General features: G+C 40.3%; 1 protein-coding gene across 8 annotated transcripts in view; it reads right to left on the minus strand.

Annotated features, from left to right (window-relative positions):
- Positions 1–27,364, minus strand: part of TMTC1 (transmembrane O-mannosyltransferase targeting cadherins 1) — a 264,804-nt gene that overhangs the window by 88,054 nt on the left and 149,386 nt on the right. For all 8 annotated transcript variants that reach the window (XR_010932307.1, XM_067696054.1, XM_067696052.1 and 5 more), the window contains one exon: positions 5,573–5,694. Coding sequence is in view for 7 of the 8 variants with exons in the window: in XM_067696054.1 (XP_067552155.1) it covers positions 5,573–5,694 (122 nt within the window). In the remaining variant the exon portion in view is untranslated. The remainder of the gene's footprint in view (positions 1–5,572; positions 5,695–27,364) is intronic.

Genomic DNA, 27,364 nt, shown 5'->3' on the forward strand with positions numbered 1-27,364 from the left:
TACCGGGCAAGGCCAACACTCAGGTTTTACAGATACGAAAGTGATTCCCCCAGGACAGCCAGGCAGCACAGGACAGACTGGGCTGTGTTGATTCCCAGGTCAGTTCTCCTTCTACTGGATTTGCTAAAGTAAGGTTTTATTGATATCAAATGATTTCTCTGATGATTTGAGTATTTGGCAAAACTTTGATTCGCTCCCAAATCATCATCACTCTCTTCCAGCAGCTCTGAAGGGGCATATGCATAGATGGCTCATCAGTAGGGATCCTCAGTGTCAGATAACAGGGGTAGTGTTCTTTCAGAGGTGACATTTCTCACTTTGCAGCCTGAGGAATAAATACTGCAGTCCTGTTTCAATAGCAACCTGCGTAAGATTAAAAATTCCATTTAGAATTAATAGGTGTGATTTGAAGGTATTTCTCAAAATTGAATATGGAAAAGAGTCACTTGTCTTCCATTTCTCCATGTCTGATGTGTCCATTAGCTTAGGAACTATACAAAACAAATGGCATCTCTTTCTAAGAGTAGGGCAATTTAAAAATTTTCTTTCTTCCCTCAAACACAGGTGGTCTAACTTCTCCTTCTGTGATCCCAGTTTTTCTTGATCAGTTCCATCCACATTATTGGTTCTGCCTTCACTTACTTCTGTCCATTCTTTTCCCCTCTCCACTCATTCATGTTTTCTTAAAGTAGTTTAGGAATTTGCTCTTTGGCACTGAAGCGAATAAATCACCCTTAATCTGGCATGTGAATGGATCTCTGATCACATTCTACAACTTTATTGGAGAGCTCTCAACAACTATTTCTGCTTCATCGATTCTAAGAAATTTTAGTCCTTTGAAGCATTCTAATGTGGTTTTTATAAAATACAAAAAAGTAGCCATTGAATTATATGCTTCTCTTGAGATAAGAATAAGAGATCAAAACTTCTGTGAAAGAATGATTTAAGCCCCAAACTCTCCTGCCTGTTCAAAAAAGACATCCATAAAATTGGCATTTATCACCAGAAGAAAAGATTATTCCAATTTCTTTTGGTGGTAAAACTCTGACCCTAAAGCCATGCAGTGCCAAATAAATTGCCCATTTCTGTCCCTTTTATCCACAGATTTCAAAGTGCAAGTGAGAGGCAGGTGATATTTTGGGTCTGTGCTAGGTTAGGATGGAGGGAGAACAGAAGCTAGAAGATTTAAGTGGCTTGTTCATTGTCAGGCGGAAAGGCAGAGGATGAAAGAGCACTGTTGGTCCGACTCGTTCTGGGCTTTTCTTGTAAAATGGCCAAGCCAGCTCCCTGGGATATTTTAATACCAAAAATATAGGAAACTCGCCTGGGCTTCGGTGAGGGTGGACGTGACCTCTGTAGTGTTCATGGATGGGATCCCAAGGCTGGAACCTTGCTCCTTACCTTGCATATTTAATAAGTAGGAAGTTCACTTACCAACTGAGCTTTCTATTTCATCTTCCTCTTGTTTGCTGAAGTTTTCGAGACAACATGGATTTTCTGCATAAAGATGATGATTTGAATTTTCAAGAAAGCCACAGAGTACATGTTTTCCTCAAAGCACTTGGGTACGAATGCCATGGAGAATGGCTCTTTCTTGTCAAGGTCAATAATGGAAGGAGAGAAGAGAATCTTCCATGCAGAGAAGATTCCCATGTGTATAAAAGGCTTGGACACATCCTTCAGCATCGTGGAAGCCAGCGTGTAGGTTTATTAAATGCACCGGGCATCACCTGGTGCTCTGGCACCTTCCAAGGAATGCCTGCAGCGTCTGCAACATTCTCTGCAGCCCTGAGGAAGATTCCAGCAGCTCCTTACCCAACTGTCTACCATTCTCCACTGAGATGGGGGAGGCTGGTCTCTGCTGAGTAAAATCTTTTTTGGAGAAAAGTCCCCATTTTCATGAAAACTGTCAGCATGTATAAACTGCCTCCGATGAAGTCATTAGAAACTCTCTAAAGCCACAGCACAGAAGTTTCCCCACATAGGTTTTGATTTCTGACTCAGCTGCACAATTTTAGATAACAATGGAATCCAGCACCATAATTAAAACGGCTCCCTTGGGGCTTCCCTGGTGGCGCAGTGGTTGAGAGTCCGCCTGCCAGTGCAGGGGACATGGGTTCAAGCCCTGGTCTGGGAAGATCCCACATGCCGCGGAGCAACCGGGCCCGTGAGCCACAACTACTGAGCCTGCGCATCTGGAGCCTGTGCTCCGCAACAAGAGAGGCCGCGATAGGCCTGTGCACCGCGATGAAGAGTGGCCCCCGCTTGCCACAGCTAGAGAAAGCCCTTGCACAGAAACGAAGACCCAACATAGCCAAAAATAAAAATAAATAAATTAATTAATTAAACAAACAAACAAACAAAGAAAAACAGCTCCCTTATGGTGCTACTTACAACAATGACTGTGAAGGAAGGCTGGGGTTTGTGAGAGGTACAATGGCTCTCTCAAAAACTCCTCGGCTTCCTCCAACCCCAGTTCCCCCAAATTTGAGTTAAACTCTCAGGTTTGTGCTCAGAGCTGTGTACCTGGACTAGTGACGTGCCCTCTTCCTCAGCCTCCAGGACCATCTATAAGGGGCAGGAGACACTTCCACTTCCTAGTCACATGGCCTTGGCATCTGCCAAGACCGCGGCTCTGGAGGGGGAAAGAGGCCTGGCTGGGCACAGTGATGATATGGATATGAATCCAGGAGACGCTGGGCAGTAAAGACAAACCCTCGGAAAACGATGGGTGCTTGACATCAGCACGACGATGCACAGATGCGGGAACTTGGAGAGAAAAGGGCAGCCATCTTTTTAATGAAGACCGGTTTCCTGAAATTGATCTTGGGTGACTCTGCACCAAGTTTGCCAGATGCAGCAAAATTCAAATGGGTTCTGAGAGGCAGGCACTTGCTCTTGGTAATATTGATGTTTTCTTTGTATTTCAAACTTTTATTTTAATCCAAATCAGCTTACTCCTAGTGGAAAAAGGGCAGGGCATGACTTTGTCTGTTTTAGAGAAAAGAAATGGAGTCACAAAAAGTTCTATTGAAGATATGGCAGCACAGGAAGAGCCAGAGCTGGCATGATTCTCTGGGTGTTTGGAGGACACACCTACCTGGGCGACAGAAATCCCTGACTTTACATAAGACAGCTCACAAATGGTTGATGACAATATTATGGGCTTCTATAATGTTTACCTGAGGCTCTCTTCCAGAAGAATGAAATTTAATCTCTTGTTTAAAATTCCAGCCCTTTATGTCCTCAAAACATTTTCTCTTGTATTTGGATTAGAAAATCTTACCACACATGCACTCAGAACACCAAGTGCTGTGGATTCAGATCTCAGGACTCTTGAAAGTATCCTGCGCTGATTTCCAAATGGAGTTGAGCTGAAAGTACTTTACTGTGTTCGTATTTTCTTCATCTTTTTCAATTGAGGAGACGTTACTATCAGAGAAGCAATATAACCTGGAAGGTGCCAGATCTGTCAGCAGACAAGGATCTCTATTCCACGGCTTTGCCACTTACTAGCTATGTCACTTGGGCAAGTTATTTAACCTCTCAGAGCCCAGGCTTTATTTCTGTAAAATGGGTATAATGGTATTAGCTACATCAGAAAGCTGATATCAGCGATAACACTTGCTATTTATTGAACATGTACAGTATAAAGCATTTTATAAGTTTTTTATACAAAACGTTTTTATAAATGGCCATCCCATTTAATGCCATTAAAATCTCACTGAGTTGGGTGCTATTATCTTCATTTGACACAGACGAGGAAACAGAGGCTTTGTGACATCACACTCATGTCACACTCTGACTGCAGGAACATGCTATGAGCCACCACATACAGCATGAATTAACTGATAAAATAAATATAACATGCTTAGCATAGTGACTGACCTATAATAAAGGTTCAATAAAAGTTTTGATACAATTAATGTTTACTGAGTATGATACTATTTTAAAGACTATCCAGCTCTGTTAAACGATTAGAGTGGAAGACACCATTTTGTTTTTAATCAGCAGTTAATAAACTCTTTAAGGGGAAAAAACCTGAGATTCACTTATTTTTGCAGCCTCAGATTGTAGTAGAGCATGCCTGGGACAGACGCTCTGTGAATATCTGTTAAGTGAAGAATAAATACAGATTCCACTTGGAATCAGGAGTCCTACAGACAAAACCTGACTGAAGCCACTCTCAGCTGCTCTAAGCAAAAACACGTCTGGAACAGACACTGAGGTCCTCCTTTGCCCTCCATATTCCTCAGTACTGGCAAGCCTTCATAAGCCTGTTATTTTAAGTCAATATAGAACGCAAAGAAATTTCGTATTTTTGTCCTCATCAAATAGTTTTTATCAAGAAATAATCTCCTTCCCAAACTGTGCTGTAGACACATAAAGAAAATTAAGGGCCACACTCTCCTTAACCAAGTCAAAACAAGATGCTGTTAAGTCTTAAGAAAGCTGTTAGGTACTTACTCTGGGGGGGAATCGAAGGTTATGGAATTCATTTCTAATTATATGCATTTTAAAATTTCTAACTCAATATCCAAAAATGTAATAAATTTTACTATTTAATACTTAAATTAATCTCATTTAAATTAAGTTTAAAATTAACTTAAATTTCTAACTCAAAATGAAGAAATAAAAATGAATAATTTCCTGATAATATTTTGGTTTACTGTATTTATTTTGTTGCCTTTTAGAAAAGTTCATTCTTGGGACTTCCCCGGTGGTCCAGTGGTTAAGACTCTGCCTTCCAATGCAGGGGGCATGGGTTCGATCCCCGGTCGGTGAACTAAGATCCCACATGCTGCGTGGTGTGGCCAAAAATAATAATAATAATAAAATAAAAAATAAAAAGGTCTTAAAAAATTTTTTTTAAAGAGAAAAGTTCATTCTTATGTATAATTCATCAAATTACTTAATTTTAGGAAGCTTAATAAAATCCTTATTTTAAAAATGAGAAAACATGGGTGCAAAAAAAGGAAAATCTTCATGTGCTACTCAAGGTCACACAATGGATAAACGGCAGAACCATATCAGGGACATTTTCAGGCTTTTGAAAAGAAACAGGCCTTGGAATGCTGACATTTGAATAAGACTAGAGAACAGACAAACTTCAGCACGATTCAAATATTCAGAGCTAAGTGGCATTATGTAATCATACAAGTCTGAATGCCCTTTATAATTTTAACCAATTTTTTTCTCAAGGACAAGTTTCCTTCAGATTGTTCCTATTTTTAAATTAAAGAACAAAGAAAGAGAGAGAAAGAAGATAGAAGTTAATTAAAATCATGCTACTTAACACAGTTAATAATTTTATCCAAATCAACAACTATTTCTAGAAAGTTACTATAATTATGTTTAATAAACACAGATACTTGAACAAAGAAGTCGTGGTAAACGATTGCTGCTAAAATTCTGAATATACTCTGGTCAATATTCTCATCCAACTTCCTCTTTGGCTGTTTTTAAAGCTGGGGTAATAAACACCGCAAAGATCTGTCATACACACAAAGAACGGTCTCTCTGGAGCCATCAGTGTTGGTCTGGTAAAGAGGAATCCAGGAGCGGTAATTACCTAGGCATGTATAGCACTCTCTCGGCCACCACGAAACCCACCCTGAAGAAGAGGTTGCTGGCTGGGATGAACGGGAAAACCAGGAACAACAAGCCCACCAAAACTTCCCTGTGCTCCAATCTCTGAAACACACAATAGTGGAGGACAAATTAATCTGGGTTTAATTCCACTTCCGTCAGCATTTAACCATCTCTTTCATTTTCAACTTCTCATTGAAGGAATGAATAAATTAGACCAATGTAAACCTTTTGATTAGTGTGCTGAATTCATCAGAGAAAGCCCTCAGGCTAAAACCTCTGGCTCATGGAAATAGTCGCATGTACCCCTGACACACATTTGCCACCCAGAACATCTGCTATTTGCCTAACATGATCAGTGACCATTACTCCTTATTCTGGGCTGGCCCTACAGCCATCCTGCTTCTTGGTCTGGCTCCTTTTAGAGTCCCTGTGCCCCCAGGCAACTCATTCCTGGGAGCAAAGCAGCTGGGTGGGATCAAGCTCACTAAGGCATCATGGAGAATTACTGTCCTCTCAGAAACAGAACACATTAAAAGCAAAACAAACAAAAACAAAGAAGAAGAAGAAGAAGAAAAAAAAAACCCACACGAAGCCCACCAGGAGAGGCAAAGCTTAGCATGAAGAAAATTAAATGCAAATGGTGAAATGTGGGGCACCAATGAGGGAGATCATTTGAGCTGAGGTGTTTTTAGCATCTTTCCAAATAAGCCAGTAAGCAAGCATTTATTCCATGAAATTTTTTGGAATCAAAATTCATTACAATAAATCATTAAACTGACAGAACACCTTTCTCTTACACTGTATATATTAATTTGTAAAGATTTTTGTCACTTATAGTTAACATAAAATATTTCTATTTATTACTAATAATATGTTGTAATGGGCACTGTAAAAGCTAGTGTGTATTTCCAAATAGATGTATTTGAAGGAATTCCTATTTAAAACAAACCTAAATGTATTGGATGGTATTACTTTTTTCTTTTTAAAAAAAGTTTAAGGGAAAAACCAAATAGAACTTTCCATGTTACAGTTTTAAATTTTTTCTTATAAACATTTTAAAATAGCCTATTACTTTTAATAATTGTGAAAGACTAAACAAAAGAATTTCTAAAACATATATAAGATTCCCTAATACAACTACTAATATTTTAAGTAGACAAAGTAAAAGATTTCAAACATCTTCAAACAGTCGTCACCTGGATTTTATTAAAATCTTTCTTTTGCTGACTACAAAATATTGAATAACAAAGTTTCTAAGAGCAATTCCATATGAACAAATGTGATTTGGACAATTTCCTTTAAAAGTAAGGGAACGTAAGTAATGATCTCATTTTTTACCTAGAGTAACCACACTCTTTAGAATTAAAAGATGAAAGAAGAAGAAAAAATTTTGCATAACAAGCCTTCAACTCAAATGGATACAATAATGTTGTATTTTCTATGACCCACTTAAATTGAAGGAATAAAACAGGTGAGAAGTAACAAGTTCCTTATATTTAAAAACTGCAAGCTATCTTTGTAATTTAGATTTTTCTTTCAGTTTACAGGGTATATTTCAGTCCAAGAATTTAAAGATTTGTAAAGAGAATGTAATACCCCCTATTAATTAATCCTAAGCATGGAGGCAAGGGCAAGGGTTAAGAGAATTCTGACCAGGTCACCATCCAGGTCCCTGGATCGTGTTTTACCCCGTGAGGCGCCTCCCCACCTCATTGCGGTTATTGGAGATCAGCCCTCACTGCGGATCTGAAAGAGGCGTCGCCTTCACATCCCCAGTGTCACCCCTTGCTGCCTGACCGAAGGCCCTTCCTCACTGTGGTGTCGTATGTTTCCGGCCTTTACTCAGCAGAAGCCCGAGCTGGGGAGCCAGTAGGTTGGGAGGAGCCGGTGTCCGGGGAGCACAGAGGCGCCCTCGGGCTCCTCCCTCCCCAGTCCCGGAGCCCCTGCAGCAGGCGGTCCCGAGAGCTGCCGCCGCTGCTGGAGGTGCGGAGATGGGGCTGCAGGCTCCAGGCACGGCCTTTATTCCCTTCCTGGCCCTCATCCCAGTTGTGATTACGTATTTATCTGTGTGCTCACTGTCTTTAATTAACGTCTCCAGCAGACTGTAAGCTCCATGAGGACAGGAGCTGCTCAGTTGTGTTCAGTGGCGTGTGGTTTGTGCTCAGCTCAGTGCCTGGCACTTAGTGTTTAGAAATATTTGTTGAATAAATCAATAAATGAATAAATGTTCCATGTGAGACAGAAAACTGGGTGTGAGAAGGGGAGAGGACCGAGAGGGCTTCCTGGTGGAGGGGGGACAATCTGGGGTTGAAAATTGAATGAATGCTCACAAGGTAGATGTGGTGGGCTTGGGGAGGGGGAGGGGGTCACAGTGAGGCGCATTCGGGCAGAAGATACAGAATGTACAAAGCAGGGAATAACCCTGGACATGTTGGCAGGTGACAAACCATCAGGGTGTTGTGTGCTCTGTGTGGAGTTGACTTTTACCTACAGGCAACAAGGATGGAGTAAAGGGTCCTACATGCATAGAAAGAAAAGCAAGTCAGTGTCCAGCAGCTGATGTCCATGTTCCAGTTGTGGCCCTGCTACCATTAGTCACCTTGAGCAGGAATGAAATTAGCCCTTCCCTGTGTCAACTATTAAATGAGGTAAGTGAGGCTCACAGCTCAGTGCAGCTGGATCAACACAAAGGTTTCTTGATCAGAGAGAAAGTCCACGTCATTGGAGTTGTGAGCTTAGAGCCTACCACTCCACATTGCTACCAGAGGGGCTGTCTTATGCGGTGTTTTACTTTGTTTTCAAAACATTCAACTGAAGACAGTGGCACAGTGCCCAAACTCAATGAAGTTTCACTATTTATCTCAAGAAAAATAACATTCATGAAAAAAATTCTTGAGTCTCAAATTAACCTGATGATAATCTTCTCTCCTCCCCATTCAGTCAAGAGAGGTAGAAAATATTCAAGAATATAGTTCTTTAAACTGCAAGTTGATCAGCCAAGCAGAAAGTTGTAAAGTTAGGGAAAAAATATGTCATGAACATGGCTGACTTTCCTAGAATGAGAAAGACTGGGAGAGAATCCAATTTTGTGTCCTGTGGATCACAGATGTGACAAAGTTGGCTAAATAATTTATAGCTTATTTCACCCTAACAGATACAGATGAAACGCAAACAAAATAAGAGTGTGGGAAAAAGAGAAAATGCGTGGCATTTTCCAAAGTACACAGAGTGCATTCATTTCTAGGAAAAGAGGCAAATGGAAATTGATTCCAAATACACTAGGGGGTGAAAAGACATGAGAATTAAAACAGCTAATAATGCAGCCAATAATAACAATACACATTGTCTGATTAACTGCAACTTCAGACAAATTAATTTACTTCTCTGAGTTTTAATTTGATGATCAAAAACAAAAAAGAGGTTACTGATACCTATTGCATCTGTAGGAAAAATGTGTGATAGATTCACTCTGATAGGTGTTAGTCTTGACTTTTTTCCTGGCTCGGGAGGATACAGAAAACCATTCCCCTGAGCTGCAAAGAGAGAAAAATCCCTTAACATACCTCTTAGGGCGCCCAGAGAATCACGCGGCCACCATCAGCACAGTCATGCAGCTGAGAGCCGCTAATGGAAAAGCAGTGAGCTTCTCAGAAACATAAATTACCTCAGAGGAGCACCAGCTCCAGAATCTGAGTCTAGCCTGGTCACTTCTGGTTTATCCCATCCCCTTCCTACTCCCGGCTTCCTTTTCAAAGAACAAGTCATAGGTGAGGACACATACACAAGCACACAGACAGATACACACACACACACACACAGATACACGCATATGCACGTGGCCAGCAGTGTGTGGATGAGTGGTCATGAGAAGAGGATGCCTCCCTGTCCCATTCAACCCAGACAACATCTACTGCAGGCTGCTTCCTTCCAGAACAGCAGAGAACAGCCCTCATTATAGTAATTATTACCATCATTCCCATCATCATATTTTCTCTCACCTCTAAACAGGTGTCAGATAAATAATACAGCGCATTCAGCATGTTCTTACAGTTCTGCGTAGAGCACGGTTATATTTCAATCCTAAGGATGTATTTGGCAGCTCTAGACTCTAGCTGTCTGCATCTAATTTGTCAATTTCAGGGAAGCTGATGACAGTAGAGCTCCCTCTTCAGCCCTGGGAGTAAGGCATTTCCAAGCTGACAACTGGCAGGGCTGCATACTTACCAGGCCCTCTTTTCTCATCTGTTTTTGGGTCTACTTCCTCCACTAGACTATGCCTTCCTTGATGGGAGTCACCGTCTCACTTAGATTTATCCAGATACCTGGCATTTATCCAGATAACTGGCATTCAGCAAACTGTGTTGCAATAAGAAAGATTAGTGATGGAAGTTGCATATACATCACTGAGGTTCATTTTAGAGACTTCTCACTAAGGAAAACTTGTAGTTTTGGTAACCCTCTGAAACACAGTGTTTGCAGTGTTAATTTGGGGTGAGAAGTCCTTGAACATCCAAAGTACCTCACAAGGGTCTGACAGAGCTGACCGACAGCAGTGAGGTACTTTTAATCAGGATACATGCATAGCTTCTATGTCTCTCTAATTGCATTCATTGCTACTAACTACTACTTGGTCTCGCAAGGTCGTGGGACATTTCTGCTTAGGAAAAGTGACATCTTTCACATTATTGAAGTTCAATTTTAATTTTGTGAATATTTCAATGTATTAAAATAGTCAATAATTTATCACTGTTATTATTATGATGGAAATTCTTTTTAACTGAGGAAGGCAAGTTATTTAATCAATTTAAATCCCCATTGCTTTATCTGACTGCACAGTACTGCCTCATCTCTTGTTCTGAATCCCAGTTACTCAGCTGGGGGTGCCGGGCAGTGAGCTAGGCTCATTCTCTTGCTAAGTGACTCCCAAATTGCCACCCTGTAGCAGGCAACCCAAACTTATGCCAGCTTAAAAAATTCTATTTAATCTTCACAACAATTCTGTGGAGCTGAATATTATTATCCTTGCTGTAAACTCAAATGCCTGAGACCTTTGGGTTCTTCACAATAGCTGCAACTGCAAATCAGCAGTTGTACTGTGTTATTTCTGTGAGAAACTTTCCTCAAGGCTGCACAGGACTTCAGGTCTCCTTCCTGCGGAACGGAACCTGGGCTCTCCCTGTGCTGCTTCTGTATATTTTAAGAATTTTTTGAAGCCCCAAACCCCTATTAGTGTCCAGAGGAAATGCATCGGTGAGTCTCCACTTGAGCAAATCAGAGGCTCAGGTTTATTTAAAACATCATGAGCTCTGAACCTACACAAGCCCTTAGATGCTCCCAAATGACGATAATACAGACTGCATGAAATGGATGGAGAACTGGTCTCAGAACACTAACTCAAGACCAGTATGGGAAGGGGCAAGCCAGAAGTAGAGAGAGAGAAAGAGCTTGGCTGTTTGGGCCAATGGGATTCTGTCTAAGCGCTGCACAAATGTACCTTGAACTTCTTCCCCCCCGCCCCCCACCCCGGGTTGCCCTCCTGTCTACTTGACCTTCACTATTGTCTATATTTTCCTTTGAATTTTACAGCCCCTCCCTGCTTCACATCTGTCTGACAGTGGTTCAGTTTGCCTGTCTCCAGGCACAGCTCCTGTCTGGGGATCCTCTCCATGGTCACAGCTCTCACCTGGTGTTGGTGACAGTTCCCTCCTCTGACCCTTCAGGCCATCTGGTAGGTGTCCCTTGGCATGTTAGCTCCACTCTGCCCACATCACTGCAAAGGTCCCTTCATAAACTCTTCAGTCACCCCATGGGCCGTGCACTGTGTATCCTGCCAGGGCTCTGACTAATAGACCACAGTGGAAGAGCATGCGGTGCAGATGGAAGCAGAGATGTGGATTCTAAAGAAGGGTCAGAACACTGGCTTTTGTGAGCTATTAGGAGCTGGCTCCAGACCACTCCTGACTTGGTCCCATCCTTGCATTGTTGTATTTCCATTAAGTTTCAGCCCTTGGGTGAACCACCCTTTTTTGAGGCCACTGAAATTATAGAAAATTCTAAATGTTGTATAAAAACAGTAAAGGCAAATACCAATCTAAGAGAGCTTTTATCTGGCAAATGATATTGAGACCAATCTCTCAGCAGTTGGAGAGGAGAAAGTTTTGAATTTTTACTGCTCTTACAATATGAAATGCAACAGACCACTTCTTAATGATTCCAACAAGATCTAGAATCTGAACTCCATTTCAGGAACGCAGGAGGCAAGAGGAATCTTGGGATGGTCTCAAGGGTAGAGAGAAGAAGAAAAATTGAAAGCTGATTCTAAGAGCCTCAGTCGCAAGTGCCAAATTCCTTGATGATTATATAGTCAACCGGGACCCTAAGTTAGGCCCAGTGGCCACAGTGCCACACTATGAGAGGCTGAAGGACAGTCCACCCATGACATAAACACAATTCGCATCTCACATGTAAGCATGGAAAGGTACCACTTGCAGCTTTTTTCTTCCCTAGTCTGAAATCAACGAAATAAGCCAAGTTGGGAGAGAAAATAGCTTTGGTTCAGGATCTCAAGAGCATGGCTGCCAACCCACACACTCCTTGGTTCAAGCTGGTGATATCACTTCCTCATTTTCATGTGCCCTAAAATTTACTCATAAGTGCACATGGAAAAAATTTTTAAAGGGGAAATGAATGAAGAAATTATACCTCCTCGGAGACAAAAGTAGATTTGTACACTCTATCTTCTCTGAGCCAATTTAAACACTGCTTTTCCCACGCCAAGCTTTCTTCACTGAGGAGCTTTGCCAGATGCACTAATGAACACAGAGCCGAAGGGAGATTAAAATAAGAGCATTCATAAAACGACACTTTGGATTTCTGGTCCTTGGTTGTGGACTTCATTTTTTTGCAGAGTTTTTTGTTTGATTTGTTTTTAATCAATAGTCTAAATCTTCCTGCCAACGATAGATCGTGGGATTGAAACTTCTTATCTTCACAAGAGCACACAATTATGTTGTTTCAGGATCAAACCAGGTGAAGAGGGAAGCTCTCATATTGTTTTACTCAAGTGAGAATGAACTATTTCATAACTTTATTTGGAAATATGTGTCACATTCAGGGTGTGTTTTAAATGTTTAAAGAAAAATAAAAACAAAAATCTTTTAAAAGGCACTTTAGAGGAGGCATGATTGGAAAATATCAGTCTAGTGCAAAAAACACCATTTATTTTACGTTTTTTCCCTGTAATTGATCTCTAATCTCATAGCGTTGTGGTCGGAAAAGATGTTGATATGATTTCAATTTTCTTAAATTTACCAAGGCTTGATTTGTAACCCAAGATGTGATCTATCCTGGAGAATGTTCCGTGTGCAGTTGAAATGAAAGTGTAATCTGCTGTTTTGGGATGGAATGTCCTATAAATATCAATTAAATCTATCTGGTCTATTGTATCATTTAAAGCTGTGTTTCCTTATCAATTTTCTGTCTGGATGACCTGTCCATTGGTGTAAGTGAGGTGTTAAAGTCCCCCACTATTATTGTGTTACTATCAATTTCCACTTTTATAGCTGTTAGCAGTTGCCTTATGTATTGAGGTGCTCCTACGTTGGGTGCATATATATTTGTAATTGTTATACCTTCTTCTTGGATTGATCCCTCTATCATTATGTAGTGTCCTTCCTTGTCTCTTGTAACATTCTTTATTTTAAAGTCTATTTTATCTGATATGAGTATTGCTACTCCAGCTTTCTTTTGATTTCCATTTGCATGGAATATCTTTTTCCATCCCCTCACTTTCAGTCTGTATGTGTCCCTAGGTCTGAAGTGGGTCTCTTGTAAACAGCATACATATGGGTCTTGTTTTTGTATCCATTCAGTGAGCCTGTGTCTTTTGGTTGGAGAATTTAATCCATTCACGTTTAAGGTAATTATCGATATGTATGTTCCTATTACCATTTTCTTAATTGTTATGGGTTTGTTTTTGTAGGTTCTTTTCTTCTCTTGTGTTTCCCACTTAGAGAAGTTCCTTTAGCATTTGTTGTAGAGCTGGTTTGGTGGTGGTGAATTCTCTTAGCTTTTGCTTGTCTGTAAAGCTTTTGATTTCTCCGTCGAATCTGAATGAGATCCTTGCCAGGTGGAGTAATCTTGGTTGTAGTTTCTTCCCTTTCATCACTTTAAATATATCTTGCCATTCCCTTCTGGCTTGTATATTTTCTGCTGAGAAATCAGCTGTTAACCTTATGGGAGTTCCCTTGTTTGTTATTTGTCGTTTTTCCCTTGTTGCTTTCAATAATTTTTCTTTGTCTATAATTTTTGTCAGTTTGATTACTACATGTCTCGGCATGTTTCTCCTTGGGTTTATCCTGCCTGGGACTCTCTGCACTTCCTGGACTTGGGTGGCTCTTTCCTTTCCCATGTTAGGTAAGTTTCCGACTGTAATCTCTTCAAATATTTTCTCTGGTCCTTCCTCTCTCTCTTCTCCTTCTGGGACCCCTATAATGTGAATGTTGTTGTGTTTAATGTTGTCCCAGAGGTCTCTTAGGCTGTCTTCATTTCTTTTCATTCTTTTTTCTTTATTCTGTTCTGCAGCAGTGGATTCCACCATTCTGTCTTCCAGGTCACTTATCCATTCTTCTGCCTCAGTTATTCTACTATTGATTCCTTCAAGTGTATTTTTCATTTCAGTTATTGTATTGTTCGTCTCTGTTTGTTTGTTCTTTAATTCTTCTAGGTCTTTGTTAAACATTTCTTGCATCTTCTCGATCTTTGCCTCCATTTTTCTTCCAAGGTCCTGGATCATCTTCACTATCATTATTCTGAATTCTTTTTCTGGAAGGTTGTCTACCTCCACTTCATTTAGTTGTTTTTCTGGGGTTTTATCTTGTTCCTTCATCTGGTACAAAGTCCTCTGCCTTTTCATTTTGTCTATTTTTCTGTGAATGTCACCATTCATTTTAATAATCAAGTACTAGTAAGGAGTTAAGGGAATTATGTAAATTAGAAAAATGTTGTTCAATAAAACTTTTCCTGATTAGAATGAAACTATTACAGGAATTTATGGAGACATGGGAGAAGTAGAGAATGAACTTTCTTCCTCTCTCTCTGTGGTTCTGAACAAAAATGGAAAAAGCACTAGAAACATGTATTTTAAAAAAAAAGTGAGGAAGACTAGAGAGATGAAAGGTAGGGGCAAGACAAGATCTCTTCTAAGGTCATGTTCAACGTGTAAATTATTACACACGTGCTATGGGAGAGACTCATGCAGAGGGGGAAATAAAAGTCACCTGGTAAGTTGCAAATGCTAGAGAGTAAAGGAAAAACAAGCATCTCTCAAGCACATACCATATGCCAGACATTTGACTGAGACTGTCCCACTGACATTTCATGATAATATTACAATGTAGGTAATTATCCCCAGTTTATAGATGAGGAAATTGAAGCTCAGAGGGCTTAAGACACTTATCTAAGTTGATCCAACTAGTGAGAAACAAGGGTTTCAAACTGAGGTCTGATTCACCCCAACGCCTGTCCTTTCCCCACAGTCCATGTGGCTTTGGGATCCCAAGGCAAGGTCAACTGTGTGCGTGGGGGGGCTGATTTCAGCCCTTTGCTGCCTCTTAGTTTTGTAGCAGAAACCCACAGAGCAGATAAGACCCAGCAATTTGGAGGTTACCGAGTAAGGCACTGCTGAGCTAGACCAGAAATCTCACCCCTGAGTCCCTTTGCCAGATAAACGCCGACACGAGTATTCTACAATCTGCAGGGATGCAGCAGGATATGCTGCATGGAACGTGTGTTCTTTGTCAATTATTCTGTTTCAATAAATGGTTGCAGGTGGCCCACCTACTCACTCTGACAACCAGCCTCTGGAAGAGCGGACATGTCCATGTCCACAGCCACAACAGGGGAAGACATAATTTATTTGATCTTAGTTACTGAACTGTAAGTCAAAATTATATTTAAGAAGACTTGAGGGGGGATAATGATTATTTTTGACATAAGAAATCAAATACTGTGATGAAATCACCCTCTTATTAAGGAAAATAACAGAACATTCATATTCTAGTGACCACAGTGGCGTAATGAATAAGCTGAGTGGACAAAAGCCTTCTAAGTTTTAAATCTACACATGCTCTGGAGCTTATTGCTCTAACATCCATTTTTAACATTCAACTGTTTATGTCTAAATCTTGCAGGAATGTAATACTGTGATAACCACTTACTCGTTCCTTTTTTTTTAACCTTTAAAAAACTTTAAATTTATTTTTTAATTGAAGTATAGTTGCTGGTCAGTATTATATAAGTTACAGGTATACAGTATAGTGATTCATAATTTTGAAAGGTTACACTCCATTTAGTTATAAAATATTGACTATATTCCCTGTGTTGTACAGTATATCCTTGTAGTTTATTTTATACATAAAAGTTTGTACTTCTTAGCCCCCTACCTCTCGATAGCCCCTCCCTCTTCCCCCTCCCCACTGGTAACCACTAGTATGTTATATTTTTGGATTCCACATATAAGAGAAATCATACAATATTTGTCTTTCTCTGATAACCACTTACTTTTGTAGCATCTGTGATATTCATATTTATATCAGGTATTCACTCAGGAGGGTGGATTTGGAAAATCAAAACAGTAGTGTAGCCCTAAGAGCTATGTGTTCATTTGTGTTGAGACCAAAGCTATCTGGGTGGACTCAGGAGAAAGGAGGAGCTGAGGGGAGGCATCAGAACCCTCATTAGATACCTCTGCCTTCAGGGGAGGCCCTGTCCAGAGAAGAATCAGTAGTACACTGGACAGGGGTCCTGTGTCAGCAGAAGTTCAGTCTTGTGCCCAGAGCCTGTCCAGAGCAGAGAGGGGAAAAGGCCACCACCTAGCAGTGCAGGTCTTCCATCATACTCCCCGCTTCCAGCTCTGGCTAGTGAAACAAAGATGACACAGGTAATGCAGCCGAATCCCTGGTTAAAAACTATAACTTGGGACTTCCCTGGTGGTGCAGTGGTTAAGACTGCCCTCCAGTGCAGGGGGTGTGGGTTTGATCCCTGGTCGGGGAGCTAAGATCCCACATGCCTCGTGGCCAAAATACCAAAACATAAAACAGAAGCAGTATTGTAACAAATTCAATAAAGACTTTAAAAGTGGTCCACATCAAAAAAAATCTTAAAAAAAAAAGAACTATACCTTAATAAAGTGACCTTAGGTGGGAGGGAGGCTGCTGCAATTAACCAATTTTTTCCCTCTGTAAGAATTCAATTAAGAACCAGGATGGATTTAAACATGCAAGTGAAGTCATGTGTGAATTTAGCTTTGATGATGAGGAAACAAGAGGCAGAGGATAAATTAGATGCATTTTCATAAATAGTTTTGTTCCCGTGAAAATATACACACTTGGCAGAAGTGGTCTTCTACCTATGACTACCGCTTAAATATTTCTAAGATGTCCCTTTGCCAAAACCTTCCAAAGCAGGATGCTATAGACTTATTTTCTGTTAAGAAAGAGACAAGATTTTTACTTTTTCACACCATGAGTCACACTCACTCAGAAGTATGGTTCATCTACCCACTTGGGATTGTCACACAGAGGACAGTCCCTTCCCTCTGTAATCTAAAATGAATAAGGAGAAGGAACCACAAAAATCCCACACAGTTTCACACAGTAAAGATGAAAATATTTTAGAGCAGCATTTCTTAAAGATTATAATTCATCCTACTTTATCAAACAAATTACAGAGAGATGTTTGGCTTACTTCAAGGTTACAAGATACGAAAGTAATAATAAATTTAGTAAGCTTCTCTCTTAACAGCTAAAAACAGGGATTTTTACTTGTCCAATTGAGCTTCTGAAGTAACTGCTATGAATAATGGATTTGATTCCTGTTTTCCATCAATGTGCTCATCCAAAATTAAAATATCTTCTGTAATCAAAATAGGTTGGATCTCATTGGATAAGACCCACTTTCCTGCTTCTGAAACATATGGTGATAAAAGCCTAGTGGATCATCTTTTTTTTTTTTTTTTTTTTTTTTATTGCGGTACGCGGGCCTCTCACTGTTGTGGCCTCTCCCTTTGCGGAGCACAGGCTCTGGACGCGCAGGCTCAGCGGCCATGGCTTACGGGCCCAGCCGCTCCGCGGCATGTGGGATCTTCCCGGACCGGGGCACGAACCCATGTCCCCTGCATCGGCAGGCAGACTCTCAACCACTGCGCCACCAGGGAAGCCCGGATCATCTTTTTTTATCAAAGTTGTTAAAAGCTCTTTTCTACAAGTAACTGACATGATTAAGTAATGCTCTTCCCTTCCCTTTAACTGTGCATCTCCCCTTCCTTTTAACTGAACAGCCTAACTACCACAGCCTAAAAGGGCAAATTTAATGGACTAATGAATGTAACAAAGGATGGAGACAAAGGCTCTAAGTTTTAAAATAGTATCAAATACTTGTAATTTTCCAAATTCAGACATTCCAACACCTATTATCATTTTTTCATCAGGCCTGCTTTCCACCAAACAGCAACAGCATAAATCTCTAACATGTAGCTAAGAGAGAAGCAGCATAATATGATCTATGTAAGGCTTGACATAAAAGCAAGAATTTGACCATGTATCACTAATTGAGAGTCATTTTTCCCTTGGGACATTCTTACAAGGTAAAAGAAAAAAATCTTCTAGACAGAAAAACAAAGGGTGAAAGTGTTTCTCCAACAAGCCTTGGCATTGACTTATTCCCCAAGCAAAGACACTGTCCGAGTGAGCACCCAAATCTGTAACAGGCAGAAAACTAGAATTTTCAGTTCAGTTCACTGGCCAAAGTCACCCACATCAAAGGGGATTATGGTGCCTTGGAATGGAGACAGTTTTCAAGGCAATGCCAGGGAGGCTGATGTTAATAAATGTTCTTCCCAGTTAATCACTTTTTAATACCAAATGCCAGGGGGCTGGGTTACAAACTGACTAGGCCAATTTGGCCATCGAAAGTTGCCGTCCTTCTGTAAATACTGCTGGCCTCTGGCAATCAGAGCCAGAGAGGACACAAAAATGAAAGCAGGCTTTACATGAAATTCTGCCAAAAGTACAACCATTTATTATCAAACAGTCACACACTAGCTTATCATGAAGCTCCAGGAAGTCTTTTCTCTGTCCTCCAGCCTTCCTACAAGAAGTTTCCATGAAAGGACCTATGTTCTGTGGGAAGGACAGCTCGCTTTCCACTCAGGTAAGGCATAGAGGTACTCTGTCAAGCACCTTCTTTTTAAATCAACAGTGAAGCAAATAAAGATACAATTTTTAGCTCTCTCCAGTTACAGGGAGCACTACATGTGCAGAGATACATGCCATGTCACTTTGGTTTCACTTGGAAAACTGTCACTTCATATAGGGATGAATCAGTTACTCAAGGTAATACTCACTTCCCCAACCTATGGCATTTGATGGATGGCCATGCAGTATCCTCATCCCATCATGAACCTTAGCAGTCACAGTCATTGCATCAAATACCCACATCCAAATTTCTAATTACAGCCTCAATCTGATGAAAACCAAGGCTCCAGGAATCTGGTCCAAGGCTGTACCTCTCACTTTTTCAGGTGGTATTGCTATAGGGATAATAATATGAAAATTATTTTGTTGATGCTGTGGTGGTGGCTATTGTTTTTGAAGGTACATATATGGCAGCAAGGAAGTGTTTAAACACTGCTCAAGAATGGACTCTCAAAATTCACTTAGCCACCAGCCCTGATATCTCCAAGTCAATACTTCCCAAAACATGCTATCATAACACTGATCCTGCAAGAAGGCCCTAAAAAAGTTTCCAAATTCAAATAAATTTGAGAAATGCCACTTACTATATACCCCATTTAAAAACTCAATAGCTAGGACATGGAAACAACCTAAATGTCCAAAGATAGATGAATGGATAAAGAAGATGTGGTACATATATACAATGGAATATTACTCAGCCATAAAAAGGAATGAAATCGGTCATTTGTAGAGATGTGGATGGATCTAGAGACTGTCATACAGAGTGAAATAAGCCAGAAAGACAAAAACAAATACTATGTATTAACTCATATATGTGGAATCTGGAAAAATGGTACAGATGAATCTATTTGCAGGACAGGAATAGAGATGCAGACGTAGAGAACGGACATGTGGACATGGTGGGGAAGGGGAGGGTGGGACAAATTGTGAGGTTAGGTTTGACATAAATACACTACCATGAGTAAAATAGATAGCTAGTGGGAACCTGCTGTGTAGCACAGGGAGCTCAGCTCGGTGTTCTGTGATGACCTAGATGGGTGGGATGGGGGTGGAGTGGGAGGGAGGTCCAAGAGGGAGGGGATATAGGTATACATATAGCTGATTCACTTCATTATACAGCAGAAACTAACACAACACTGTAAAGCAATTTTACTCCAATAATAATAATAAAAAAAAAAAAAACTCAAAAGGCTGCTTAGAGCACAGTAAAGGTTTTGTGAAGTCCCTCAGTAAAGAAAAATATATTTAACTTCTCTAAACCTAGTGCTTCTGAAATGCAGGATCTTTATTTAGAGTAACCTTACTTAATGACGTATATGATGCTAGAACCTATTTTGAGAAATGCTGGTATAAACTGCTCAAGCAGAATGAAGTTAAAAAGAAAAGTGTCCATCTTAGGAGCTTCTATAACCTGTCCCCCAAATCATCTCACTGTCTGCCAAATATTCCCTACATCTCTTTCATAGCCTTCATGCTACAGTTGAAATACATTTTCTGTCGCTCATCCTTCGTAGATGTAGAATAGATGATTTCCATGTAAAAAATCACTATACATTTAGAGAACTTTATCAAGCCATCCATCAGCATAGTCTTGGCTCCCGCCAGGACAAGTCCTAAGAGCAGGAAAGTTTCTTGGCAGGTGAGAGGCATATCCGTGTTTAGAAGGATCATTCTCTCAGAGCTGGGGGGATGGACTGCAAGTGGAGAAAACCAAGCTCTTCAAGGTAGCTACTGGGTTTACTTCTATTTTTATTCTCCATACTCAGCATATATATATATATATATATATATATATATATATATTTTTTTTTTTTTTTTTTTTTTGCTGTATGCGGGCCTCTCACTGTTGTGGCCTCTCCTGTTGCAGAGCACAGGCTCCAGACGCGCAGGCCCAGCGGCCATGGCCCACGGGCCCAGCCACCCCATGGCATCTGGGATCTTCCCGGACCGGGGCACGAACCCGTGTCCCCTGCATCGGCAGGCGGACTCTCAACCACTGCGCCACCAGGGAAACCCTCAGCATATTTTTTGGAACAAATGAATGATCGATAAATTAAATATCAAATACGTTATCATTTCCTGTAGGCTTTTCCTTTCTAAATGCACCTTCCTGCCCTTACAAATTTATTCTGTTTGTCTCTAAATACCTTGTCAGCTTTTAAGACCAGTTTCTATTTCCAACACACAGCTATAAATGTGGCTGCTGGCTGCAACTGGTCATGCTACTCAGATTCCTGGCCTCTGCCTATGAGACACACAAAGTACAGGAGCATCAAGGATACTACAGGACACTCCCCCTAATATTTTGCTTCCTCAAAGTATTCTTGGTAACTTTTCCAACCTTAGCAATGAGGCCCTTGGTAAAACACTGTCACTGATTGCTCATTCATTCAACAAATATGTATTATTGCCTTCTCTTTTTAGTCTTTTTGGGCATTGTGCTTACAGGCAATCACTTAAAGCATATAGCAATCAATAACTTCCATCTTCTCTGTATTTTCCGGACACTATTCTAGGCTCTTTGGCATACATCAGTTAGCAAAACAGACACACACACACAAAACGTTGCCTTTCCAGAGAGGGAAAAAAAAGATAGTCTGGTGAGGGGTATCTGCAATATAAGGTGGGTGGACAAGAAGAGGGTTGCAATTCTAAACATGGTGGACAGAGTACGCCTCATTGAGAAGGTGGCAATTAAGCAAAGACTTGCAAGAGATGAAGGAGTCAGCCACAGTATTCGTTTCATAGGAAGAAATGAATTCAAGAAGAAACCAGAAAAATAATGGGGACAGAGCATGTCAAACCTTTTCAGCCATTATAGAAGTTATGACTTTTACTTGTGAGAAATAAGGAGCCACTGAAAAATTTTAAGTACGAGAAAGACAGGATCTGATTTACATTTTTAAGAATCATGGTAGTCACTGTACTGAGAATATTCTTGACCACTGGCACTAGGGTAGAAGCAGGCCAACTAGTTGGAGGCTATGGCAATAATCTAGGTGAGAGAGAATGGCTTGGACCAGGGTGATAGCAGTGAAGGCACTGAGAAGTGGTCAGATTCTAGACATATTTTGAAACAAAAGTTGACAGGATTTATTGATGGGTTGAATGTAATATTAATGAGCAAGACAGAGAGGCAACAAGAAAACCCCAAGAATTTTGGCTTGGGCAACTAGTAGGATGCACAAAGGTGGGAAATCATGGTCAGGGAAACAATGAACGGGTAAGTTCAGGAGTTAAATTTCAGAATGTTGACTTGAAACACCATGTGTTTCAAGTGCATTTATACAGCACTTGCCTTCCTGAACAACCCCATGTACCATATATATTATTTCATTTATTCTGATTGTATTTTAGGTGAGAAAAAAGTTTGAAGACCCTATTGTCAACATTTTGATGTGTAATAATGTAAATATAGAAACGTTAACGCTTGTATGACAAACTCGTTTTCTTTCTAATACTCCATGCTGCCTCTTTAGGCAAAGCATGTGTAAAAGTAAGGCATTTTAGTTTAGTTTTGTTTTCTTTTTTAATGAGGGGATTGATTCTCCCCATGTTGCATTTATCACTCCTTTATAGGCTCCTTGAGCTTTGTACTTAGAGTGAACCACCTAGAGAATCTGGCAATCAATCACTTCAGTCTCCTTTGTATTTTCCAATACAATAAGCATTTCCATTGGGTTTTCTGTTTAGAGGAACTTGTTTTAGCTGCTTTTAGTCTTGGGCATCCTAATTACGTATTTCATGGTTTTCTTCAAACAATATGGAAAGGGTGTGCTCCTTTAAATAGAAATGTCACATTCTCAATGGAAATAATGACAGAATGCCTTCAGGAGTTACAAACATGTCTTTTTAAGAGTTTAAAACAATCAGAAGCATTGCAAGGCTAAGTGGTAATGAGTTGCTTTTATGAGTGTATAAATCATTAAGTTAAAAGAAATAGTAAAATGTGTTAAAAATTAAGCTTATCACTCAAAAGGTGACAATTATTCTGAGTAAAAGCAAATAATAATACAGACTATAAAATCTTGCTGAGAATCATAAAGCATACAATCAAGAAAAATAAATAAAGCTGTTACTGATGTCTGAAAATTCCTTTTTTCCATTATGCAACTATCTAAAATTTTTCCATTAATAAATTCAGTTAGTCTTCCAGCTAAGGTATAAACATCAGAGGGGTAGGTAAGTCATTTTCTTATTAAAGAGTGTGATTTGTGAAAATGTAATTGCCGTGTGAAGGCAAGGAATAAAACAAATTATTTAAGGATGTGAAAAAACTCCTGCCAGGCCCAGATCAAAAGCCAAGCAGAGCAGTGCAACCGAACCGTGTACTACACCGAACATGAGAAGGATCTGCATTAGGTTCAGATGCAGCACAAGGAAAAATGACTTCCCAGGTGACATATTAGTAATAGACAACAAAGAATGCCTTGGGAAGACTGCACAAGGGCCTCTGATTTTCAGGTAGCCACTGAATAAAAAGATGCATCTCCAATGGCTATTTTGTTCCAATACCCAGCACTGAGTGGAATGGAGAAATCTGGTAATGACAGTAACAGGTTTTAAGAACAACAATAAAAGAAAACAAATCTTTTCTTGTATCTTGCTTATTCTGGTAAACTTTCAAATACCCTTAAAAACATCTATCATATTTCTATAGTTTGGAGGTTTAGGTGATAACTCCAATGTTCATTTGTACAGAAGTCAGTGATATTTGTCACTATTCTCTTTCTCTTGATAAACATTCATTTTTTGAACTAGATAGAGTAGTTTTATGTTAGGATTCTGCCCTTATATGATATTTGAACATATCTACTTCCAAATTCCAAAATACGCTTAAACATTAAACACCTGCAAGTATGTTACTACTCTTAGCTCTTAGGTCAAGAATTTAAACCTCTGTTACCTAGGATGGAGGAATAAAGGGAGGTGGGAGGGCAGGATCAATCTTCAGCAGTGTTATAAATATTTTTTGATGATCTAAAGCATGACTGTAAATTGAAATATACAGAATCAAAAAAAAAAAAAAAAAGCACTCGGGCTTCCCTGGTGGCGCAGTGGTTGAGAGTCCGCCTGCCAATGCAGGGGACGCGGGTTCGTGCCCCAGTCCAGGAAGATCCACATGCCGCGGAGCGGCTGGGCCCGTGAGCCATGGCCGCTGAGCCTGTGCATCCGGAGCCTGTGCTCCGCAACGGGAGAGGCCACAACAGTGAGAGTACCACATACTGCAAAAAAAAAAGTCAGCTGGGTTACGTTTTTTCAAGACTGGTTATTCCTACAAAATGGAAACAAGAGGCCTTATCGCGCTCCTGACTTTGAGCTGTGACGATTTCTCGATGATGGTGATGGTGACAAGGACTACAAAAACAGCTGTCAGGTACTCAGTGTTTCCCACATGCCAGCCACTGTGCTGAGTGTCCAGTGTGGTTTGCCATGGTTCAACCTCACAATAACTACGGTGCAAGAACAGGGCTGAACAAGGTGAGCTCACACGGGTCAGGGGCACAGCCTGGCCTGACTCAGGTCCGTGGTAATCACTCCACTCTGCAGCCTCCCCTCGTCCCAGCCTCAGGACCCTGGATCTGGAACTTGGGGCAGTACTCCTCCGCACCTGGGCTGCCTCTTACATGGAGGGGCCTGGCTCCCACCTGAAGTTGGTGGTCATGCATTTAAAGTAGACTACCAAATGAAATTAGAGTGACAGAACATAAGCCACAATTTGTATCATGTATGGCAAAGCAGTGATGTAAAAGTATGTGGGAAGAGGCAGTAGCAATGGATCTTTAAATGTGTTCCATTTTAAAATAAGGTGCAAATTCAACTTCTCCATTTTCCAATATCACATCTGATGAAGTGGTAAGCTCACTTTCCAACTTTCATCAGAAAAATGACGTAAACAGAAATCTCAGCTTTAGCGCATGGCCAAAATTGACTACAGGTACTGCCTTGGAAAACTGTGACCCGGTAGTAGGACATTATCACCACAGGTAAAAGTGGCAGGTGGAGAAGCCAGCTGAGGGCAGTAAGAAGAGCCTGGATCAACTAGGCTGGCCAAATTTGAGACAGAGAGACATCCCAGACAATGGTTCTTCCCAAAGCACTGGTGGTCACAGACAGATGGACCATGGCAAGACATCACAGGGCCTCTTCTATCAGTGATTGCAGGGGTTCCAAAGCAGGACAAACAGGATGGGTTGTAAATGAGCTGGAAAGATTGGACCTGTAATAGTATGAGGAGAGTTCTCATGAATTGAGGACAAAGGATGGAGAACGTGAAACTTCCAGAGAATGGAAACTGAAAAGAAAAATGTAGCCCAGAAGAAAAGAAAAAAAAACCCATTAATATTGGCACAAAGCCATTAACCATTAAATGCAATCTTCATTCCTCAAGTTCAATTTTATCTTACCATTTGGTGTACTACAACACGATGCTTATTTTACCGGGTTTCATAATGTCTATTCTGGAATTTAAAAGAGTTATTCCACAGTGATCTATGTGACACAATAATACCATAACGTACTATTTGGATAAGCTAAATACAAAGTAATTTCCAGAAATCTGAAAGCGTGTTCAGTTCAACCGTATGAATCTATGGTAGTACAATGTTCTACAGCAGGGGTCAGCTAATTTATGCGACACTGGTGGAGTTGAATAGTTGTGACAGACTGTATGACAAAACCTCAAATATTTTCTGTCTGGTTCTTTGCCAAAAGAAAGAGAAAAGTTTGCCATCTCCTGGTCTGCCCTATTGTATTATGCTTATTCTCATAAGCTCCTTCTGTGCCAAGTGCTTTTGGGAATGAGGTAAGAATGTCAATGAGAAAATAATCACTTTCCGATCTCTCCCCCTGTTGAGTTGTGTGGGCGTTTTAATGAAAGAGAGATCTAAGGCTGACAGTCTCCATTTGTCCATCTGTCTGCTCTTTCACTGGGTGTGTTGCTGGAGGCTGTGATACACACTAGCATGGAGGCTAATCGAGAGCAAGGCTGGGAACAGGCATGAAGGGAGATCTCAGAGAAGAACACAGCCACCTCCCGAAGGAGAAGATTCAGCCTCTCCATTTCCACCAAGTTGTCACTGGTGGTCACCTCCACTGGTCAGGCTGCACATTCATCCCTATGCAGACCTGAGAATTTGACTTGTTTTCCAGGGCCCAGAGACGTAGCCGATGATTGGTGCTGGTTTCAAGGGAATGATGTAGAAGACTATGAATGGAAAATCTGGGGCAAAGCTGTGACCTCTACTGAAAAGGAAAACAAAAAAACCAAACAAAACCAACCCTTAAAGCCTCATACCTGGGGGAGTGGACCTCCACTGCTTAATGTCTGTTCTCAAAAGACATCTCATTGTTGAGGTTATTATTGGGAAAGCTGGGTATCGTTAACTTTCCTCTTTTTTCCTCATGTTTTACTTTTTTACAAGCATGCCCCGTATTATAAAAGATATAAAAAAATATCTTAACATCTCAAGATACCTTGTGAGAATGCAATAAAGAATCAATAACAAATAAATTACTCTTAAATATAACTTAGTGGTGCTTCCTCTGTAACACAGGAGATCGCATTAAAGGACATGGGAAAAGGGCAAGTATAAAGAGTAGGACCAACGGTATTAACTCCTGTAAACAATCCAAATTAATCCAAACTTTCCTGACATGCCTGACATATGTCACTATTTTATTGCAAGTCAACAGTCTGATGATGCACAGTCTGTAAGAAAAACCCAAGTACATTTTCGGCCTATTGTTCTCTTGGTCTATAAATATTCACTATTCATAGAAGAGAATGGAATAACCAGCCTCCATGGCTTAAGTGCTCTTTATCTCTACTGTACATACATTCCAACAGAGAGATTATCCTCATCACAACGAGTGAGAGCAAATTAGTTCACTTTAAAATTCATTGTTAAAAAAAATTCAATCCAATAATGAGTTTCTAGATTGTTCTCTACATTATGTAATATAAGCTCAAATGTATTCCTCGTCAATAAAGGGTGTGAAGAGAAGGAGGTGATGGAGAGGCACAGAATAAGACAAATTTCACATTTAAATTCTCAAAGATGCAAGTGAGCTCTTTTATGATAAATAATAAACTACTCCCTGAGGTCTTAAATTTCTTATGCCATGAAAATAGGACAAATTAGAAACACTCTTTAAATTAATTCTGTGATTATTTCTAGAGAAAGAAAACCCTCAGATTCTGAGCCCTAGTTCTTCCACTCAACCCTGGACAAAAGCTTGTCAAAATTCAGACATCTGCTCTCTGAGCTGCTTACCTAGAGGGACACTCTAACTGGCTGTGGAAGTGGCCTAGAAGGGTCTGGTTTATAATGGTGTGTAACTTAACTTACTTGTATAAAAGAGAGAATTTGTTTTTGTTTTCAATAAGTGTAAAAATGTACAAGGACAAATGTTCAAAGCAGGCCTGCAGAGGGTGGGTCTCGGGGTGTGGTTGGGAATTGGGAAATAACTGCTGTTTTATTTCTTACATGTGGTAGTTTGTTGCTTTGTAAAGTCAA

The sequence above is a fragment of the Pseudorca crassidens genome, chromosome 11 (assembly GCF_039906515.1).
Source record: "Pseudorca crassidens isolate mPseCra1 chromosome 11, mPseCra1.hap1, whole genome shotgun sequence".
NCBI classification, from domain to species: domain Eukaryota; kingdom Metazoa; phylum Chordata; class Mammalia; order Artiodactyla; family Delphinidae; genus Pseudorca; species Pseudorca crassidens.